This window comes from Triticum dicoccoides, chromosome 7A (genome assembly GCF_002162155.2).
Source record: "Triticum dicoccoides isolate Atlit2015 ecotype Zavitan chromosome 7A, WEW_v2.0, whole genome shotgun sequence".
Lineage (NCBI taxonomy): Eukaryota > Viridiplantae > Streptophyta > Magnoliopsida > Poales > Poaceae > Triticum > Triticum dicoccoides.
In genome coordinates, this window is record NC_041392.1 from 226831667 (window position 1) to 226850397 (window position 18731).

General features: G+C 46.0%; 1 protein-coding gene across 1 annotated transcript; it reads right to left on the reverse strand.

The window, feature by feature from the left end:
- Window positions 1–6249: 6249 nt before the first annotated feature.
- On the reverse strand, window positions 6250–10843 carry LOC119331358 (wall-associated receptor kinase 3-like). The gene is made up of 3 exons (XM_037604524.1): window positions 9459–10843; window positions 6790–7683; window positions 6250–6706 (listed from the first exon to the last, which is right to left on the reverse strand). Exons 1-3 carry the CDS (start codon window positions 10594–10596, stop codon window positions 6393–6395), a joined length of 2346 nt encoding a protein of 781 aa, XP_037460421.1. The 5' UTR covers window positions 10597–10843; the 3' UTR covers window positions 6250–6392.
- Window positions 10844–18731: the final 7888 nt, after the last annotated feature.

Sequence of the window (18731 nt, forward strand, 5' to 3'; positions counted from 1 at the left end):
TAGAACCACTGGATCCCCGATATTTAGGTGAACCGCAGGGGGGGGGGGGGTACTTTGTGTGCAAATAGCACGGTATTGTAGACACAGTAAAGTTGATAACTCACTACATCCACGATAACTTTTGACCCCGGGATAAAAGTTTGTTGAAAACATGCCCTGATAACTTGTGTGTAAATAACATGGTAATATACATACAACAGAGCTGATAACTTACCTAATCTAGACATGGTAACTTTTTAACCAAGGAAAAAATTTGATAAAAAATACCTCCCAATAACTCATGTGTAAACAACATGATAATACACGCACATGAGAGCTGATAACTCATATACAAATATCGCGGTGATTTTTTGACCGATGAAATGAAAACTGTTGAAAAACATATCCCGATAACTTTTGTGTAACATGGTAATATACACAACAAAGCTGATAACTCACTGAAAACATCATAATCACTTTTTAACCCTGGGATAAAAGTTTATTGAAAACATACCCCGGAAACTTTTGTGTAAATGACACGGTAACTTATGTATGACATACGTGATAACTTACATAGTCCAACTGTGGTAACTTTTGGTCTGAATTTTTTTTATTAAAACATACCAACATGGGATCTAGTTTCAAAGATCTCGTCGAGACGATTTTTTTTTTGTGAAGACGGTTTTTCAAACAGAGTGACGGTTTGAGCTACAAAACATTTTGAAGTTTGAAAAAAGAAAGAATTTGGGATGACATCAGCTTTTCGTCTTCTAGTGCATATATGTATGTAATTAGATAGAGGAGTGCACGTGAAAGGAAAATTAGTCATTCTAATGCATGAATGTATATAATTAAAGTGAAGTAAGGATCATTCGTGCCTATTATTAAAATCCGAACGTTTGGTAGTTATAAGAGTCATATAAATAAAGCTATAAGGCAGGTAGCAAAAGCACAGATGTTCAGGACACCACAATCGGCAAGATCTCATCCAAGGTCACACGCAAGAGAGTTAAAAAGGGTACATGGCTCCTTAGCCAGTACAAGGCACGCAGGTCGGAAAGTTTACTGTTCAAAAGACTAGCCAAATTAGGCACACACCAGCTAAGCATCCTGCTCTTGTATGCAACGATTAGACGCCGAAGCCTGAATTTTGGAGATTAGCTCAGACAGCGCATCTTAGTCGTCCACCTTAGTCAATGATTTCCACTGCTGCAAGAGAGCATACGATTTAAATAAGCAATCAACAGGTTTAGCCGGAAACACATGCTCAATAGTAAATTTGTTCCTAATCGTCCAGAGAGACCAACAGAATGCCCCCAGGCCCACCCAAAAGATGCGTCTGGTAACGCCCGACAAATTACTAACACGGGTACGGAGCTCTAAGAAAGAAACAGGATCCCAGGCAACATGAAGCCAATCTCTGACGCAGCTCCAAATAAGCTTGGCCAGGACACAATGGAAGAAGATATGAGTCGTATCCTCTATGTCACCACACAAGGCACAGAACTGAGACCCCGGACCATTTCTCTTACGAATTTGGTCCGTCGAAGGCAGCCAGCCCCTGAAGGTTTGCCATAAGAAAATTTTCACTTTAGGGGGGATCCTAGCCTTCCAGATCTGAGAGAATTTGTTAGTAGGGGTGCCACCAATAAGCTTAGAATAAAGAGATTTAACGGAGAAGCGGCCAGAGGCAGTGTGCGGCCAAATCATCAAATCCATATCCGTCGAGAGCGTGGGGAAGAAGGCAGTAAGACGTTGCCAATCTTCGAACTCTTCAGGCGAAAGGGAACGACGAAAGGCTAGATCCCACCCATTCGCTGCCACCTTCGCAATAGAAACCTCCAGATCAGGACAGTATGAGAATAAGGGCGGGAAGGTCACGGAGAGAGGTGAATCTCCACACCACCAATCAAGCCTAAATCTAATTGAGGAGCCATCCCCTACAACAAACTTAACGTGGGCCTGGAAAAAGGGCCTCACTTTCATCAAGGCCTTCCAAAATTGAGAACCACCACGTGCAGTGGCAAACATCGGACTAGAGAGAGGAAAGTATTTAGCCTTAAGAATAGAGAACCAAAAGGACTGGACCCCACCACTCATAATTTTCCACCACCATTTAATCATAAGGCATTGGTTCATGATCGAAGTGTTAATGATACCCAACCGAGACGTGTATTAATGGAGCAGATCTTCACGTAATACACGTGGGAGGGGCGGGCGCGCGGCGGCATGTCGACGGCGGGGAGAAAGCGCTGGAGGCTAGGAACAAGGTCGCGGCGGCGGCGGGGCACCAGAAGCGAGGAGAAGAAGGGAGAGAGAGGTGGCGGTTGGCGGACTCGCACACGCGGGTTTTATAGAGTGCGCCCGACGCCGCACGCCAAAACTGCTGCACACGTTGCCGCTTTTTCGCGTGCGTGCAATTTTTTTTCCGCGCCGAATTTTTCCCGGCCTGCTGAAGCGCACCAAACCGGCCCGCGCACGCTAAAGGCACTTTTTTTCCGCACGCGTCATATCTAGCGCGTCTATTAGAGATGTTCTTAGCGTTGGGCAGCGCCACCGTCGCGTGGCGGCTATCACTTTCCCCCCTCCGACTCCTCGGTAATTTTTCTTTAAGAAAAAAAATATGTTTTGTCCCTCGAGCTCACAAAAGTCCCAAAAACAACCCCGGAACCTAGCCCCGCGTCACCTCGAGGGCGACACGGGTGGCGGCAACCCTGGGGCAAAGTCCCTTGCGGTGGTTGGCAGCGGCAGGTGCTCTCATGCGCAGCCGCCCCATTCCACCCCACCCCTTGCGGAGCTCTCACTTGGCGCCGCTGCCTATCTGGCCCGACCTCGTCCCGGCGTCCTCCTCTCGAACAGCCGCCAGAGGTGCCCTGCCATGTGGTTCCCGGCCTTGGTTGCTGCTGTCATTTGCATTTTTTCACGAATACGCATAGCTTGCATATTTTTTCATTAATAGAAGGAGAGCGAACAGAGTTGCATGGGTTGGTGCATCTTGCAGCGTGTACGTGACATGGCATGTGTTAGATCATCTGAGCAGAAGAAAAAGGGGTTGCTTAGCACTGGCAACAAAAAAGAGGCTACATCTCGAGAAGTAGGTTAGTCATTGACGTGGTGCCGGCTTTGGCCATAACCGCGCCTCATCCTTGATCGAGCCAAGAGACTGATGATTGCTGGTCATCGAAGATGCATCCCTTGTGATGCCTCCAAATGGCCCGGGCCGTGAGCATTATGAGGAAGGATAGTCCTCGGCGGTGCATGGTGGGGACATGCTAGCGGGTAGATGACCATCAGTCGTAGAACGTCATTACCGGCCACGAAAGAGTGGTCGTGGATCGGCACCATGAGAGCACCTCATGCCACACCTGACAGGAGAAGGGGCAACCAACGAGAAGGTGTCGCATGTCTTCGAGAATCTGATCACATAGCACACACACCGCTCCTCATGGGGAAGGCCACATCGAGCAAGACAATCCACCATCCAGCAACGATTCTGTAGCACGAGCCAGGTGAATACCTTGATTCGTAAAGGAGTCCGTGATTGAGCTGTGAAAGAGTGCAAGGTAGCAAGATCTAGCGGTGTAGATACTAAAAGCAGTCCACCGCCATCGAAGGACATCTGGCTCGTCACTAAGTTGGATGGGTCGTGATGACCTGCAAGACACACAGAGTAGTGTAGCACCTTTGTGTAAGTGCCACAAATAATTATCGTCCCAACAAAGAGCGAAGAATAGTATTTACGAGCAACGTTTCCGTCACACACAAGTGGTCACAACTCTTATGTGATGCTTGTAATTCTGCATAAGATATTAGTGTTCCAAGAGGCAAGTAAACTAAATAATGAATATGATGAGATGGTTGCAGTGAGAATAACGACTTGGAAGTAAAGAGCATAAAGTAAAGACTAAAAATAAAAGTGTTTTCCTGCAGTAGAGAGATTAGGCGCGGAGAAACTTCGGATCATGGTATATCTCAAGTGTGCCAATTCATTGGTAGTCCCATCTACCTTGTATCATGAGTTTATTATCTGATTTGCTTGTTCTGTAGGCATATCACCCTAGGTTATGAAACTCCTCCTCGCGAGATTATATTCCACACTATGGTCCTACTTCGATGTTGCCACAGCAGGGTCGTCTCCACAATTAAGGTTTTAAATCGGAACCATGCATTAAGTTTGATGGATCACTATTATTTCATATTGTCTTTGGTTCTCATAGATGTCTCCACCTGTCATGTCAGAGGTCGTAGATTCTCTAAATAATATGTGTTACATGTGTACGTCTTTAGATCATATTGTTTGTGCCCTTAAATTGGACAACGCACATAGCATTCACCATAGTATAACAACTTACTAGACAAATCAAGACTACGAACACGAATGACGACATATATGATAGGCACAAATGAATCTTATCATTCACCTACATCTCCCACGCCTAGAAGGAATTACTCACACATCGAAAGAGAATAACTAATCACCATAGATAATAAATCCATGAAAACCATATCGATGATGAGTATAAATAGAGTTATACACCCTGATCTTACAACTTGGGATTCCTCTTACCATGATGATGATGAGATGAAATGAGTATGAAGATGGATGAACAAAACTAGAAGAATCTCCGGCGGTTCTTCTTCTCCGAATCTCTTCTCTCTGTGTTCTGGATGGTGTGTGGCGGCTGAAAGATCGTTGATGTCGCCTAGAGGGGACTGAATAGGCGCTTTAAAGTAATTATGGTTTAGATTTGAACAAATTTGGAATGAAACTAGCGTTTAATTTCACAAGCACAAAACATAAATCAACTAGGCTCACCAATATGCACCAACAACTTATGCTAAGCAAGATAAACAACTAAGTGATAGCAAGATATATAACACGAAACACTATGGCTATCACAAAGTAAAATGCATAAGTAAAGGACTCGGGTAAAATATAGCTGAGGCACGCGGAGACGACAATGTATCCCGAAGTTCACACCCTTGCGGATGCTGATCTCCGTTTGAAGCAATGTGGAGGCGCAATGCTCCCCAAAATGCCACTAGGGCCACTGTAATTTTCTCACGCCCTCACACAATGCAAGATGCCGTGATTACACTAAAGGAACCTTGAGGGCGGTCACCGAACTCGCACAATTGGCAGCACTTGGGGGTTGTCACGGAACCCGTTCAATTGGTAAGCCTTGGGGGCAGTCACCGAACCCATACAAATTGCTCGGGGCAATCTTCACAACTTAATTGGAGACCCGGACGTTTAGCCAGAGCTTTACACCACGATGATTGAGTTCCGCGACACCACCAACCATCTAGGGCGCCCAAGCACCTAAGAGGAACAAGCTCTAGGGTACCAAGCACCCAAGAGCAATAAGCTAGTCAAACTTCACTTTCACGTATCACCGCGGATGACTCAAACCTATGCACCAAATGGAATGGAAAGGGCACACGGAGTGTCCAAGTCCTTCTCTTCCAAATCCCACTACAACTAATGCTATAGAGGAAAATTAGAGAAAGAACACAAGGAGAACACAAAGAACTCCAAGATCTAGATCAGAAGGGTTTCCCTCACTTAGAGGAGAAAATGACTGGTGGAAGAATAGATCTAGATCTTCTCTCTCTTTTCCCTTAAGAAGAACCAAGAATCATTGGAGGGATTGAGAGATAGCAAGCTTAAAGAAGGTCAACAATGGAGAAAAACATGAGCTCTGAAGATAAGAACCATTGAGGAAGAAGACCACCTTTTATAGGGAGAGACGAATCCTACCATTATGCTCGGACCGCAGTAAAGCGGTACTACCGCTACTACCGCTTCAAGCGGCAGTTCCAACTGTGGCTAGCGAGCACGTTCAGTGCTATAGCGGTAAGCGGCACTACCGCCCACCCTTCAGCGGTACTACTGCTTCGGGTCACGTAGCACAGTGAAATCACAAATACAGAGGTGGCGCCAGAGCGGAAGTACCGCACGGAGCGGAAGCAAAACAAACTGTGCATCTGTTCTACACCTCTATGTGTTATACGATTGCATCAATTGCACAACAAATACAAATGTAAATTCAGCTGTAAGAACTACTCCGTTCCTAAATATTTGTCTTTCTAGACATTTCAAATGACTACTACATACGGATGTATGTAGACATATTTTAGAGTGTAGATTCACTCATTTTGCTCCGTATGTAGTCACTTGTTGAAATGTCTAGAAAGACAAGTATTTAGGAACGGAGGGTACATAAAGTACAAGTGTATTTCCAGAGGACCAGATATAAACACACGTGCCGGAGCGTATACCTGCGCCGTTACTCGAGATATTTTGATAATTACATAAAGCGGAACTACCACAGCTCTCACAGCAGAACTTTATGATGAATTTCAGAAGCACACAGAGAGACCACATAATCTAATGAAGAATGTCCTCAAGATCATCGCTGCAAGCTCGCTGAAAACAACATCGCCTCCTCCATGCTATATCGCCTGCTGTTACTGTGACCCTCCTTATCAGCATTGTCTCTGCTTCTTTCAAATGTTCTGTGACGTAGTTTAACCGGAACTTCTTCCATTTCTGGGTCGGCCTTCACGGTGTTCTCCAAACTCTGCAGCCCCTGGAGTTTCGTTTCCACGTACCGCATGGTCGGCCTGTCTTCCCCCTTCATCCCCAAGCACATTGCTGCGATTGCCGCTACTTCCTTGGCTTCGTCCCCAGCCTCCTGGGAAACCTGTGAATCTAGTACTTCCTCTGTAAACTAATATAAGAGCGTTTAGATCACTATTTTAGTATTCTAAACGCTCTTATATTAGTTTACAGAGGGAGTATTTCACTCAGTCTATCTTGGTTCAACAGCAACATGAAGTGTGCTACTAGACTGACGCCTTCTGATGGCACGTAGCCGGTTGGTTTTTTTCTTGTAAGTAGTTCCACAAGCATGACACCGAAGCTGTAAACATCGCTCTTCTCCGTCAGTCGGCCTGTGTAGTAGTACTCAGGATCCAGATATCCATAAGTTCCTTGGATGGCAGTTGTTACCCCTGATTGGTCGATTGCAATACCTCTAGAAGCGCCAAAGTCTGACACTTTTGCCGTCAAGCGATCATCTAGCAGTATGTTAGATGTCTTGATGTCCCTGTGGATTATTGATATCAAAGCAGCCGAGTGAAGATAGGCCAAAGAACTTGCAACTTCAAATGCAATTCGTAATCTGTCTTTCCATGATAGTGATTGAGGACCATCAGTATGAAGATGGGCATAGAGGGTACCATTCGAAATGAACTCGTAGATTAGCAATGGAACTTCTGTCTCGAGACAGCAACCAAACAGCTTTACCACATTCCTGTGATTGATTTGAGAAAGGATGGCAACTTCATTTATGAACTCGTCGATCTCTCTTTTGATTACGGTTTTGGACTTCTTTATAGCAACGACATGTTGGTCTGATAAAATGCCTTTGTACACTGTGCCGTGCCCTCCACCACCGAGAATGCGAGCTTCATCAAATTTATTCGTTGCTGTCTCAAGCTCTTCTAAGCTGAAAATCATCCTTTCAGCTATATCTGTGTCTACTAACTGCTGGAGCAATAACCCACGGTTTTGCTTGAAGAAATATTCCTTCATCCTTTTTGCTTTCTGATCCTTGACCTTTTTTATTGCAAAGGCGACAGCAAGAACTAGAAGCAAAATAATTATGCCGCTGCCAACTCCTATGGAGAAAATTATTCCTGTCGAAATTTACAGACAACACCGTCAAAAAGCCTGCTTGAAATTATATATCCTAATTTAATTGCTGCCCTCTCTCGCCTCCCGGGTCGCTCTCGCGACTCCGGAGGCCCCCGCCGCCGCCAACAACAGGGAGCGACCGTGCTGCCCATTCCCTTCTCGCCGTCTCCGGAGGAAGCCTAAGGGCAAAGCCCAGCGGCTGACGGCGGCGGCGAGGACGCACGCAGCCCGCGGCTGCGACCACCCTCCCCGGTCCATCTTCACTTGCCAGATCCAGATCCATCTCGTCCTCAGCTCTCCGGGGCCGTCGGCGTCCTCCTCCGGCCAGTTCCGGCCGGTGCTCGCGCCCTCGAACTGCGCCGCCATCCTCCGCGTCGACCCTCCTCTGCTGGCGCTAGGTGGGCGGGCGGCCTGGCCCCTGGCGCCGGCGGCGCCCGCGGCTGCGTTTCGGCCTCCTGGCCGTCCATTCTCGGCTGGCCGGCGACGGATCCGGAGGTTCCGGGCGCGGATCCGGCTCTCCCTCGGCTCGCAGCTCCCATTGCTCCCCTCGCCACCCCCATCCTCTCCGGCGGATGATGCACCCCGCTCCACCTCGCCTCGATCCCCACCCCGTACTGCGCCTCCACCCCACTCGCCCTTCCCGTCCCCGCCACCGCCAGTCTCTGGCCGGAAGAACCTCCACTCTGGTGCCCCCGCCCTCTGTCCACCTCCGACGCCGCCCCACCTCGTCTCCACCCTCCTCACCGGCGGCCTGCTCCACTCGTCCTTCCTCGGTTCACCATCCACCTCATATGTCCGTCTCGGTCCTGTCCTCTGTCGCCCTTCGAGTCCACTTGGATGGCGGCCCACCATTGACGGATGTGCTACTGGAGAAATCCCCGCTGACTTTGTCAGCTGACCACGGCGATGCTACTCCAGCGTCGCTTACCCTCTTGGGGGCGTGGCTCATGTGCCACTCCTGTCTCTCGGTCCGGATTCGCAGCTCTAGGCTCTGCCCTCTGGGAATTTAACCGGTTATGCTCCAGGCGAAAGCTCTGTGACGGCGTCATCCTCGGATGTCGTCCACCTTCTTGAAGGCGTCACTAGGGAGCTCCTTGCCGCCATTCATCCTCCGTTGCCCTTTGGGGTTGGTCATCCTCTGCTATGCTAGCTCAAGACCCTCTCATGCCTGTCGTCCGTTTTGGTGAGCTTCGTGCTCTTCGTGCTATCTCGGTTCATCTTTGCTCAACAATGACGCAACGATGCCTCCCCACCTTGCTAATCGTGTCGGCCTGCTGTGGCGGAGTTTCCAGTTAAGGTTCGTGATGGGTCACTCGTTGATTGGTGCTGCTCCTCTGTTGTGCCAAGGGGTTGGTACGCACGCAGGTGTGGTGCGTTAGGATAGTTGTTTAGTGTTGGTATTGTGTTTCCTCCATGACACACCAATTCCACTCGACTTTTATGGTGGTGGTCTCTTGGCTTGCTGGCTAGGTAGTGCCTTCTTCAGGGCGTCCATATGCTCTCACCCTATGTAATCTTTCCCCCCTATGTGGTTTTTCGGCCCGGTTTCCCTTATAAACGGGGTCAACCTGTTAAGGTTTTCGATCCGGTTTTCCTTATAAACTGGATCAAACACTTGGCATTTTGGCCACTTTGAGCAATATATTCAGGTGGGGAATCTCTCCCCCCGGTGACCGTTCAAAAAAAAAATTGTGTGAAAAAGTGCCGGTGTTACTTAAATTTGAGGACATAGTAATGTTTTATGTGGACAGAAAGATGAACTAATGCTTCGACTTACCAGCTGCTAGACGACCTCGCCCTCCTTGGCATCCATTTGTCATGTATGGATTGCCCTGGTAGCCATCACTGCACCGGCAGACATAGCCTTCGGCGCCATTTGTGGAGTTGAGGCACACACTGTTCTTGCTGCGGCACCCAAAATCTGGCCTCCGGGCGGCCTCTTCGCAGGATAACTCGCCCAACCCCCAGGCTGCAATGGCAGGAACGAAGAACGGGCTCATGTCAGGGTAAGACAGGAGGTCCATGAAGTATTGCTGAAGACCATAGACGTGTGACCCGTCACTCCACCACTCCTGCTCCACCATATGCACGCTCGCGTTGAACGCTGGAGCCGGGGCTGGGGACGGGGACGGCGCGGTCGGGCACCTGCCAGCACCGTCGAGCGAGGAGAGCTCGATACGGCAGGACCGAAGGCCAATCGGAATGGACGGCTGGCAGCAGCCGATGCCGTTGCACACGACATCGGGCAAGAACGGCTCGCCGGTGCTGTTATTGATCGGACAGAAGGACGCGCAGGAGCCATATGTCCACCCGTCAACGATGTGCAGGAGGACACGGAAGCCACACCCCATGATGACGAGGCTGTTCGCCTTGGCCGACAGCACGAAGGGGGAGCCGCGGCTGAAGGCCAGCTGCACGTGGCTCGTGTTGCCGGCGACGAAGTGTGAAACCCAGCTCCCGACACGCACCGTGCTGTTCGCCAGAGATATCTCGACAACCTCAGGGCCAGGACCGGGACTGGCACCATTGTCCAGGAACAGCTTCGGTGGGCTGTGCGTCTCATTGCAGGTGACCATGAAGCCAGGCCGGTAGCAGACGGGGGTGGTGCCGAAGGGGTAGGGGATGTCCACATCGCCGCATTTGCTCTTGCAGCCGGGCAAAGCAATGTTCACGGAACTTGCTGCTGCCGCCAGTGTTATGCTGCCCCTCAGCAGCAACAGCAGCAGCAACATCGCTGCGCCAACTAGAGCAGGCATTCTCATTTCGTTGATCACATGAATGAAGCACAAGTTTCTGAATGTATCTGTATTGGAGAAGGTAACTAGGAATTTGCTGCTGTTCACCAAAGTTACCCTGCAGCAAGAATTTATCTGTTCTGGACAACATTTGTGGGAAACTGGAAAAGTGATGACCATGGCAACAGATTTATTAGTATTTTTAGATACTGAACTCCATCACATGCCTAGAAGAACTGAAGAATTAGTCTACCTTTGCAGATTACTTGACCTCCCAGGCATGACAAAACATTTTTTTACAAGGAGACTTGTTCACACACACCTAGATAAGTATTGCTCGCAGTTTTCTAGAGAATATAATTACTGCTCTAAGGGATGTTCCCGATGGTATAGACGTGTGATCTGGTTACTTTTGCTTGGACGAAAAGGCATTTTGGTCATACCTTGATGGCTTGACCATATCAGAATACAGAACCAGTCCATTATACACCATCAGAACCGAGTGTGACTAGTGCTATTTTCTATTGTACTATTTTACAAGTACTACTCCCTCCGGTCCTTTTTACTCTGCACATTAGAATTCTTTGAAGTCAAACTTCACAAAGTTTGACCGTATTTATATGAAAAAATATTAACATTTGCCATGCTAAAGTTATATAATATGAAACTTTAAGTCATGACATATCTAGTGGTATTGATTTCAGGTTGTGAATGTTGACAACTTTTTCTGTAAAGTTGGTCAAACTTTACGAGGCTTGACTTCAGTCAAATCTTATATGCGAACTAAAAAGGACCGGAGGGAGTACTATATAGAACTTGTACAGATTGACAAAACAGAGTTAGCAAGAGTTTGACAAGGAAAGCTGGAAAGGTACCTCCTGGTGACATGCTTAAAAAATATCCTGAAAGCTTTGGATATATCTGAACAATTCAAAAAAAATTGTTTATGGATCATGACATGCTAGTTATCTGCTAAATGAGAATAAGCATCAGTTAATAGATTTACCTTTCAGATCGGTTAAGGATTCTTTCAAAGGAAGCAAACTTTATCAAGAGCACCTGGGAAGTCAGACCAACATATTCCATGCCGTCTAATTTGGACACAAGCCTTCAGATCGCCATGAGAGCGAATTTTGTGTCGGAATAGCATTCTGTTCGTCCCACCTAGCATCAAGCATATATCTTGACTTTCCTTCTCTCTGATAAGCATAATTATCAATGCATTAGGTTCCATTATTTAAATTATCATCCTTCGCAGGAGCAGGCCAGCTTCTTTGATTATGCTCATCTGACAAGAAACAGTAATTATGTGTTGAAAGCCCTTAAATGCAACTGTCATTAGTTGCAGTATTGCAGAAAAACAAGAAGCTCAACTTCCCTCTAGTACTAACATTATTCATTTATATGGCAACTTGTAAAGCAGGTCGAATGCCATTGTGGTTTCAATGCATACTCAGTCAGCTTTGGAGTCTTGTTACATCAACCAAAATATTAAAAACTAGATGGTTGTTCTCCATCTTTTATCGGCCGGCCCGAGCCTTATAGTAATTCTAGCGATTCCTTGACTGCTTCATGAAGTCGGCATCAAGTAACTAGCCATGCGTATAAGCTATGTATAACTCCAATAATTGTGGTTGCTTTTTCTGTGCAGAGACAAATGGAAGATGATAGAGCCTCCTTATTTATCAGGCATTAGGACAACGGACTTGACAGGATTGCAGTTTCTTGTACATAGAAAAATGCAGGACGACAGGGACTCCTCATTGCCAGGCATTTGGACAATTGGACTTGGCAGATTTGAAGTTTCCATCCATTCTTGTTCATGTATGTAGAAGTAAAGGTCACTTATCACAGGGTGTCCACACATAAGGCTTTTTACCTATCCTGCAAGTGCCAAATGTCTTGTGAAGGTAAACTTGATGAAGAAAGATATCCTTAAATCAGTCAGTAAGAAAGAGAAAGGTAAGCAGGTATTAATCTTTTTATTTGTTACCGCCGTATGATAAGCTCTGTGTATTCTGCATATAAGTGACACATAACACAGAGAAGAGCTTGCACTTTCACACTACAATGGCTATATATACACACCAAAAAAGGGCTAGTTAGCACTTCCGTGTGGCTGAGCTGCATACAGCCGCATCACACAAATGAGTATGGCAGGTATAGCAGCCCTGCTACATCTTCTGCAGCTTCTAGCCACCGCGTTAGTGCTAGTCTCGGCCAACGCTGCATCGCCCAACTGCACAAGCAGATGCGGCAATATAAGTATACCTTGCCCATTCGGCGTCAATGCCGGGTGCCACCGTGAGGGCTTCAAGCTTGCCTGCAACGAGACATATCATCCCCCAAAGCTCTTCATGAACAGTTCCGGAGTCGAAGTGCTTGAAATATCAGCGCAAGACAGCACACTGTGCATTGACAGTGGGATCCTCACCTTGGAGGGGGATGAGTGGCTCGACGGTTTCATCCATATGAACTGGTCAGTCCCCCTCGACAACAGCCTATATAGGGTGTTAGGAAGCAGAATGAAATCGTTGTTATGGGGTGTGGAATCACTGTGTATCTTCAATGGCATCCTCCTCGCGGAGAACCTGCAGACACCACTTGTTCTCCAGAATGCATGCCGGATCATCCTGTGATAGCAACTGATGGCACATGTTCTAGCAGTGGTTGTTGCAGTGCAAACAACAAGCAGTTTGACTCAAATATGTTTCCCATCAAGTACAGTGCGGAGAAAGAGAACTTGCTAGTCAACTCATGTCTTGCTTTGGTGGAGAGCAACTGGAGGAGCAAGAAGAATAATGTCATGGTGCTGCAGAAGGCGGTATCATTTGAGACCAGCCTTGGTGCCTCTAAAGGCGTACTACACACCATACCAGGAGTACCAATTAGAACGGCTGTCAGTTGGGTGTTCAGTAACATGTCATGTGCTGAGGCTAGCAATTCAAGTGACTTTGGATGCCTCAGTGACAACAGTGAGTGCCTTGAGTACCTTAAACCCGATGATTCAAGAGGAGGTCACACAAGCCAGTGTTGGCATGGCTACGAAGGCAACCCCTACGTGCAACACGGATGCCAAGGTATGCAACTAGACTCCCTGAATAATTAGTACCATTACTTCGGTAGTGCACAAAGCCGCAAACTACTTAGCTTCTTTACTACTGCAGATATTGACGAGTGTACAAGTCAAGGTGAGTACTCCTGCTTTGGCCAGTGCATCAACTTGATAGGGTCATATACCTGTACCTGTCCCCATGGCACCACTGGTAACCCCCCAAAACAAAATGGATGCTCTTCAACCAAATCAAAAAATTCAGGTAATGAGCAAGATTGCAAAATACTCCATACTGATCTTTGTTGATAACATAGTAAGATAGGTAAATATTATTGTATTGTCAATATTCATGACTGTTTATACATTTGTTTATTTATTCAAAATCTAGACCCAAGCCAATTGATTATGTATTCTCCAGGATTTGCCATTGTGGTAGGAATCGGCAGTAGTGTAGGCACTCTTACAATTATCCTCAGGGCTTGTTCGTTTAATCCTTTCCCCGAGGGGATTGGAGAGGTTTGAAAGGGATTGGTGAGGAATTTGATTTACAGGGGATTTAATCCATCACAATCCCTTTTAACCCCCCTCAAACCCAATGCAACCGAACAAGGCCTCAGTGTTCTGATTGTAAGACAAAAGCTCATAGTTTGGAAAGCAAGGAAGTCAAGAGATTTTTTCTTCAAAAAGAACAGAGGGTTGTTGCTACAGCAGCTTGTGGACAAGGATATCGCTGAAAGGATGATGTTCAGCTTAGAAGAGCTTGAGAAGGCAACAAATAAGTTTGACGAGGCTCGAGAACTTGGAGGTGGAGGCCACGGCATTGTCTACAAAGGGATTTTATCTGACAAACGTGTTGTTGCCATCAAGAAGTCAAAAGTTGAAATTCAGAGAGAAACATATGATTTCATCAATGAGGTTGCCATCCTTTCTCAAGTGAACCACAGGAATGTAGGGAAGCTTTTTGGATGTTGCCTTCAGACAGAAGTTCCATCGTTGGTCTACGAATTCATTTCAAATGGAACTCTTTCTGATCATCTTCATGTCAGCACTCCACTATCAGTGCCTTGGAAAGATTGGCAAAGAATAGCCCTTGAAACCTCAAGATGCCTTGCTTATCTGCACTCAGCTGCTTATTCATCTTGCGAGTTAACCAAGACAGACTCTTTGAGATGCTAGACCAGCAAGTCATCGAGGAAGGGGCTGAAGAAGCCAAAGAAGTTGCAGCAGTAACACTCATGTGCTTAAGTTTAAAGGGTGAATATAGGCCAACAATGAGGCAAGTTGAGACAAAACTTGAAGTAATGCAAACTGTGGAAAACAATACACCAATGGAACAGAACAATGCCAATGCTGATGATGACAACTTCAGTAGGCGATATAGTATGGAGGAAGAATGCATGTCATCTATGAGTTTGCCTCAGTAACCTGATTGATATCCCCTTCATTGGTTTCAATTAATGAAACTGGTGCCCCTTCCTGCCTCAGTAAAAGTTGCTATCAAAAATAAAAGAACTCTTTTTTTTCTTACTTGGTTTCAGTAAATTGTCACATCCTTTTTAAATATGCTTATAGACAGGTTTCAGTAATCGACAATTATTTTTAGTTTGCACATAACAAGATTTCGACTATATTCAGAAGTAAATTTAATAAATAATAATAAACGACCACATGTATATATTTTCAGAAGGAGACCACATGCCTCAAGTTAGATGGCATCATCAGCCATATCTTTCACAATCCTTCCTAGGTGTAAACTAGCAAGAGATTTATCGTGTACCTGCCAAAATAGAAGAACAGTTAGTAACTAACCTATTCTGATATGTGTAAAAAGACTGCAGCAGTGTGCTGATAATGCCCATTGATTTTAGCCTTAATGCATTCATAGTTAGAATTCATATGGACACAGAAAAAGCAAGGGATATACATGACAAGGAAAAACCCACGGTCAAGATACAACATAATTGTGTCGTATCTTACCCTAAAAAAAATATGTGTCACATCACAGGTCCATGAAATGTTTCTCCATGAATAGCAAGTTGGCAACTCTAAACTGTGTTGATGGTGAACTCTGAAAAGGTTATGCCAGCTTTTGCTATAGTGCCAATACAACTTCGTGTCAAAGGAACATGACAATACAAGATATGGTGTAAACAACAAGAAGAGTTGCCTAAGTCAAAAAAAATTACAAGGGATGGTGTAAACAACAAGAGTGCTTGGTTTCTGAACAGAGTCATATTTTGAGTTTCTCGTAATCTTCCTAGATGACAATGGATATCCCCCAAACATATTGGGATTCCAACCTCCAACAGAGTCATACAACAGCAGGACTTCCATTTCGTAATATCCGTTGAAAAATATCACTTTCTTATATGCACTGCTAGCACATACAATGATACAATAAAGTCCAGACATAGTCTAGGCTACTATAATCCCTCAACCTCAATTGGCAGCAAGAAATGGTAAAAATGATAATTGAAGTAACAAGTGCTAGTTTTGAATATATTTTCTAGAACTCCCTACAAATACACCCAACAGCAAATAATCAACTCACCAGGCTTCTCTCGGCAGCTATTTAAATAATATAAATTGTTACCTACCAAAAGTTCCAAACTAAGGAACCGGTTTGTCTTGAACCCCTCACCGTATCCCTGTGATATCGATATGCCCAAAGTTTTATTACAGCCTAGTTTATGCATAACAACAATTTAATTCCTGAGGGGCATCCAATTAAAGCATGCACGCTTGTCCATAAATACATGTTGGTACGCACTACACAATAACACGGGGTGGACAAATTGATTCACTATCTCATCTCACCATCCTCTAGAGGTAATAATGTGCTTACAGTGCTGCTATTCTCGCCATCTCAAAGTGATCTGGTACCGAATGATGCCCAGCTGCCTGCAGAAGCAAGAGCTTCACGAATGCAGTGAATTAGGAACAGAAGTGAGACAGGTCACACTTGAAGAACTTCTGTACCCGCAACCAAGCTGGGGCATGGGGGCGATCGAAGGGACACCAGCTGGAAGGTACTCTCCGAAGGTCTGCCCACTGAACTCCGACTTCTCTTCCGAGGGCAACTCACCAATCATCAACGAGAGCATCTCCATCGGTGGAGTGTCTGTGAGAAGTCAAAATAGTGCCGCAAGGAGAGTTAGCTTTAGATCACCTCATGAATATGATGTATTTATCATTCCTGCAAAAGATTCAGATGATGATTCCAGTGATGGTGAACCACCCAGGATATGAACAGATGAGGGGTTGATGCGGAGGGGATTCATCATGGTACAGCCAGTTTCTAGCAAGATTGCTGCCCTCTGAAGGACTATGGCGAGAATTATTAGAAGGAAAATCTTGTGGAGTTTACAAGTGCTTGCTAATCCAGTTCTGTAGAGGACACTGGCACCATGTAACACGGTAACAGCACAAGAATTATGTAATTGCATACTTGAGGTTTACGAGGATATGCACTACCCAAAATTCAGAATTATTTTCTTTCTTAGCAGGAAAAGGCAAATTCATTCTAAAATTGCATCCTTGTGATAGTTCATCGAATGATGACGCCAACGAGTTATGCAAACTGTATCATGCGTAGGATTGACAGTGAAGAAATGACCCCGTCTGACAGCCGTAGCTATAGGGTGAAGAACACACTTGATAAAGCAATATTGTGTAGTACAGTACTAGCGAACGGGTGTTGGGTGTTCCTACAATTTTACTCGGATTTTCAAGCTATCTGTGGGCACGAGTGAATTTTTTGGAGATAGGATACCTTCATCTGCAGTCTGGCGGCTGGCGCGTAAGTGAATGCTTCCATCCCGGATCGGCGTTCAGTGGTGGCGCGGCTCCCCGTCGGGCTCACCCACCGCCGAGGGGTCCAGGGAAGAACCTCCGCTGCCGGCTATTCCTACGCCCCGCCGCCCTGGTTGTGGGTGCCGGAGCTGCTGGAGCATGCCGCGTGGGGGTGGTCGAGCTCGAGCGGACAGGGACGGCGGCGAGGGGAGGTTTCGCGCGTTCGTGCTCGGCGAGCAGGGCAAGACGACCCCTGGGCTGGGCCGAACAGGTGCTCTCGCAGGCCCACTAAGGGCAACTCCCGATCACGGCACGGCCCAGCCCATCCTAATCGGGCCTGGCACGGCACTGCCCGTCATGGCACGATTATTACCGGGCCGTGTCGCGTGCTGTGTCTTCCAGCCCAGGCATGGTCCAGGTGCTATACTGGGCGACACGGCGGCATGTCCAAAATCAATTAAGTACTCCTTTTTTTTTGACGCGACAATTAAGTACTCCTTGCAAGGTCACTCTCGTCTTCCCAAAATGTGCAACACTTATCGTAATACGAGAGTTTTCCCATTTTTCGTATATTCATTTATTTAAAACTTTTCATCTCTCAAACCGTGTGTCCAAATCTCAAATCGTTTAACTGTTGGATTCCTCGCGTCGAGATTTTTAAAATTATATTTCATGTTGATATGTTTTGATAAACTTTTTTTTACCAAACAGGATGAAAAAACCGAACCAAAAGCATGCCTTTTCCCTTTCTAAGAAGCACGACCATGCCTCTCGCAGAAGCAAATCCGTGTCTCTTGCGAAAGCAAAAAAAAATGCATTTTTTCCTTTTTCTGAGAGGCACGACTGTGCCTCTCGCAAAAGTAAATTCATGCATTCATGAGAAGTAAATTTGTGCCTCTCATGATAGAAAAAAAGAAAAAACATGTTTTTTCCTTTTGCGAGAGGCACGATCGTGCCTCTCGCGGAAGCAAATCCATATCTCCACGAGAAGTAAATTCATGTCTCTCGTGAAAGAAAATCCATACGTTCACGAGAAGCAAATCCATGGCTCTCATGATAGGAAAAAAGATCGTGCCTCTCGCGAAAGCAAATCTGTGCCTTCACAAGAAGCAAATCAGTACATTTCACGGAAGGAAAAAAGAAAAGAAAACTCGTTCTTTTCCTTTTTGAGAGGCACGGTCGTGCCTCTCGTAGAATCAAATCCATGCCTCTACGAGAAGTATATATATACCTCTCGCGGAAGGGGCAAAAAGAAAAAACGTTTTTTCATGTCAGAAAAAATTCAATTCTTTTAAGGCCCGAAACCAAAGAAAAAATGGAGCAAACCAAATGGGCAAAAAAAGGGAAAAATCATCGAAAAGCTGAAAATGCGTACAAAAAAATAAAAAATAGCTAGAGGGAGCGCCCAGAGCACGACACGTGGCGGCAGCTGAGAGGGCGTCAAGTTGCTCGCTCCCAGCTGTAGGAT

What these genes read in the sequence shown, in the direction of transcription:
- LOC119331358 (XM_037604524.1), bottom strand. Translation starts at nt 10,596, where the DNA reads ATGGTCATCACTTTTCCAGTTTCCCACAAATGTTGTCCAGAACAGATA. An exon ending in GCGAGGTCGTCTAGCAGCTG is followed by an intron (nt 7,684 to 9,458) that starts GTAAGTCGAAGC and finishes AAATTTCGACAG; the next exon opens with GAATAATTTTCTCCATAGGA. An exon ending in GTTGAACCAAGATAGACTGA is followed by an intron (nt 6,707 to 6,789) that starts GTGAAATACTCC and finishes ATTAGTTTACAG; the next exon opens with AGGAAGTACTAGATTCACAG.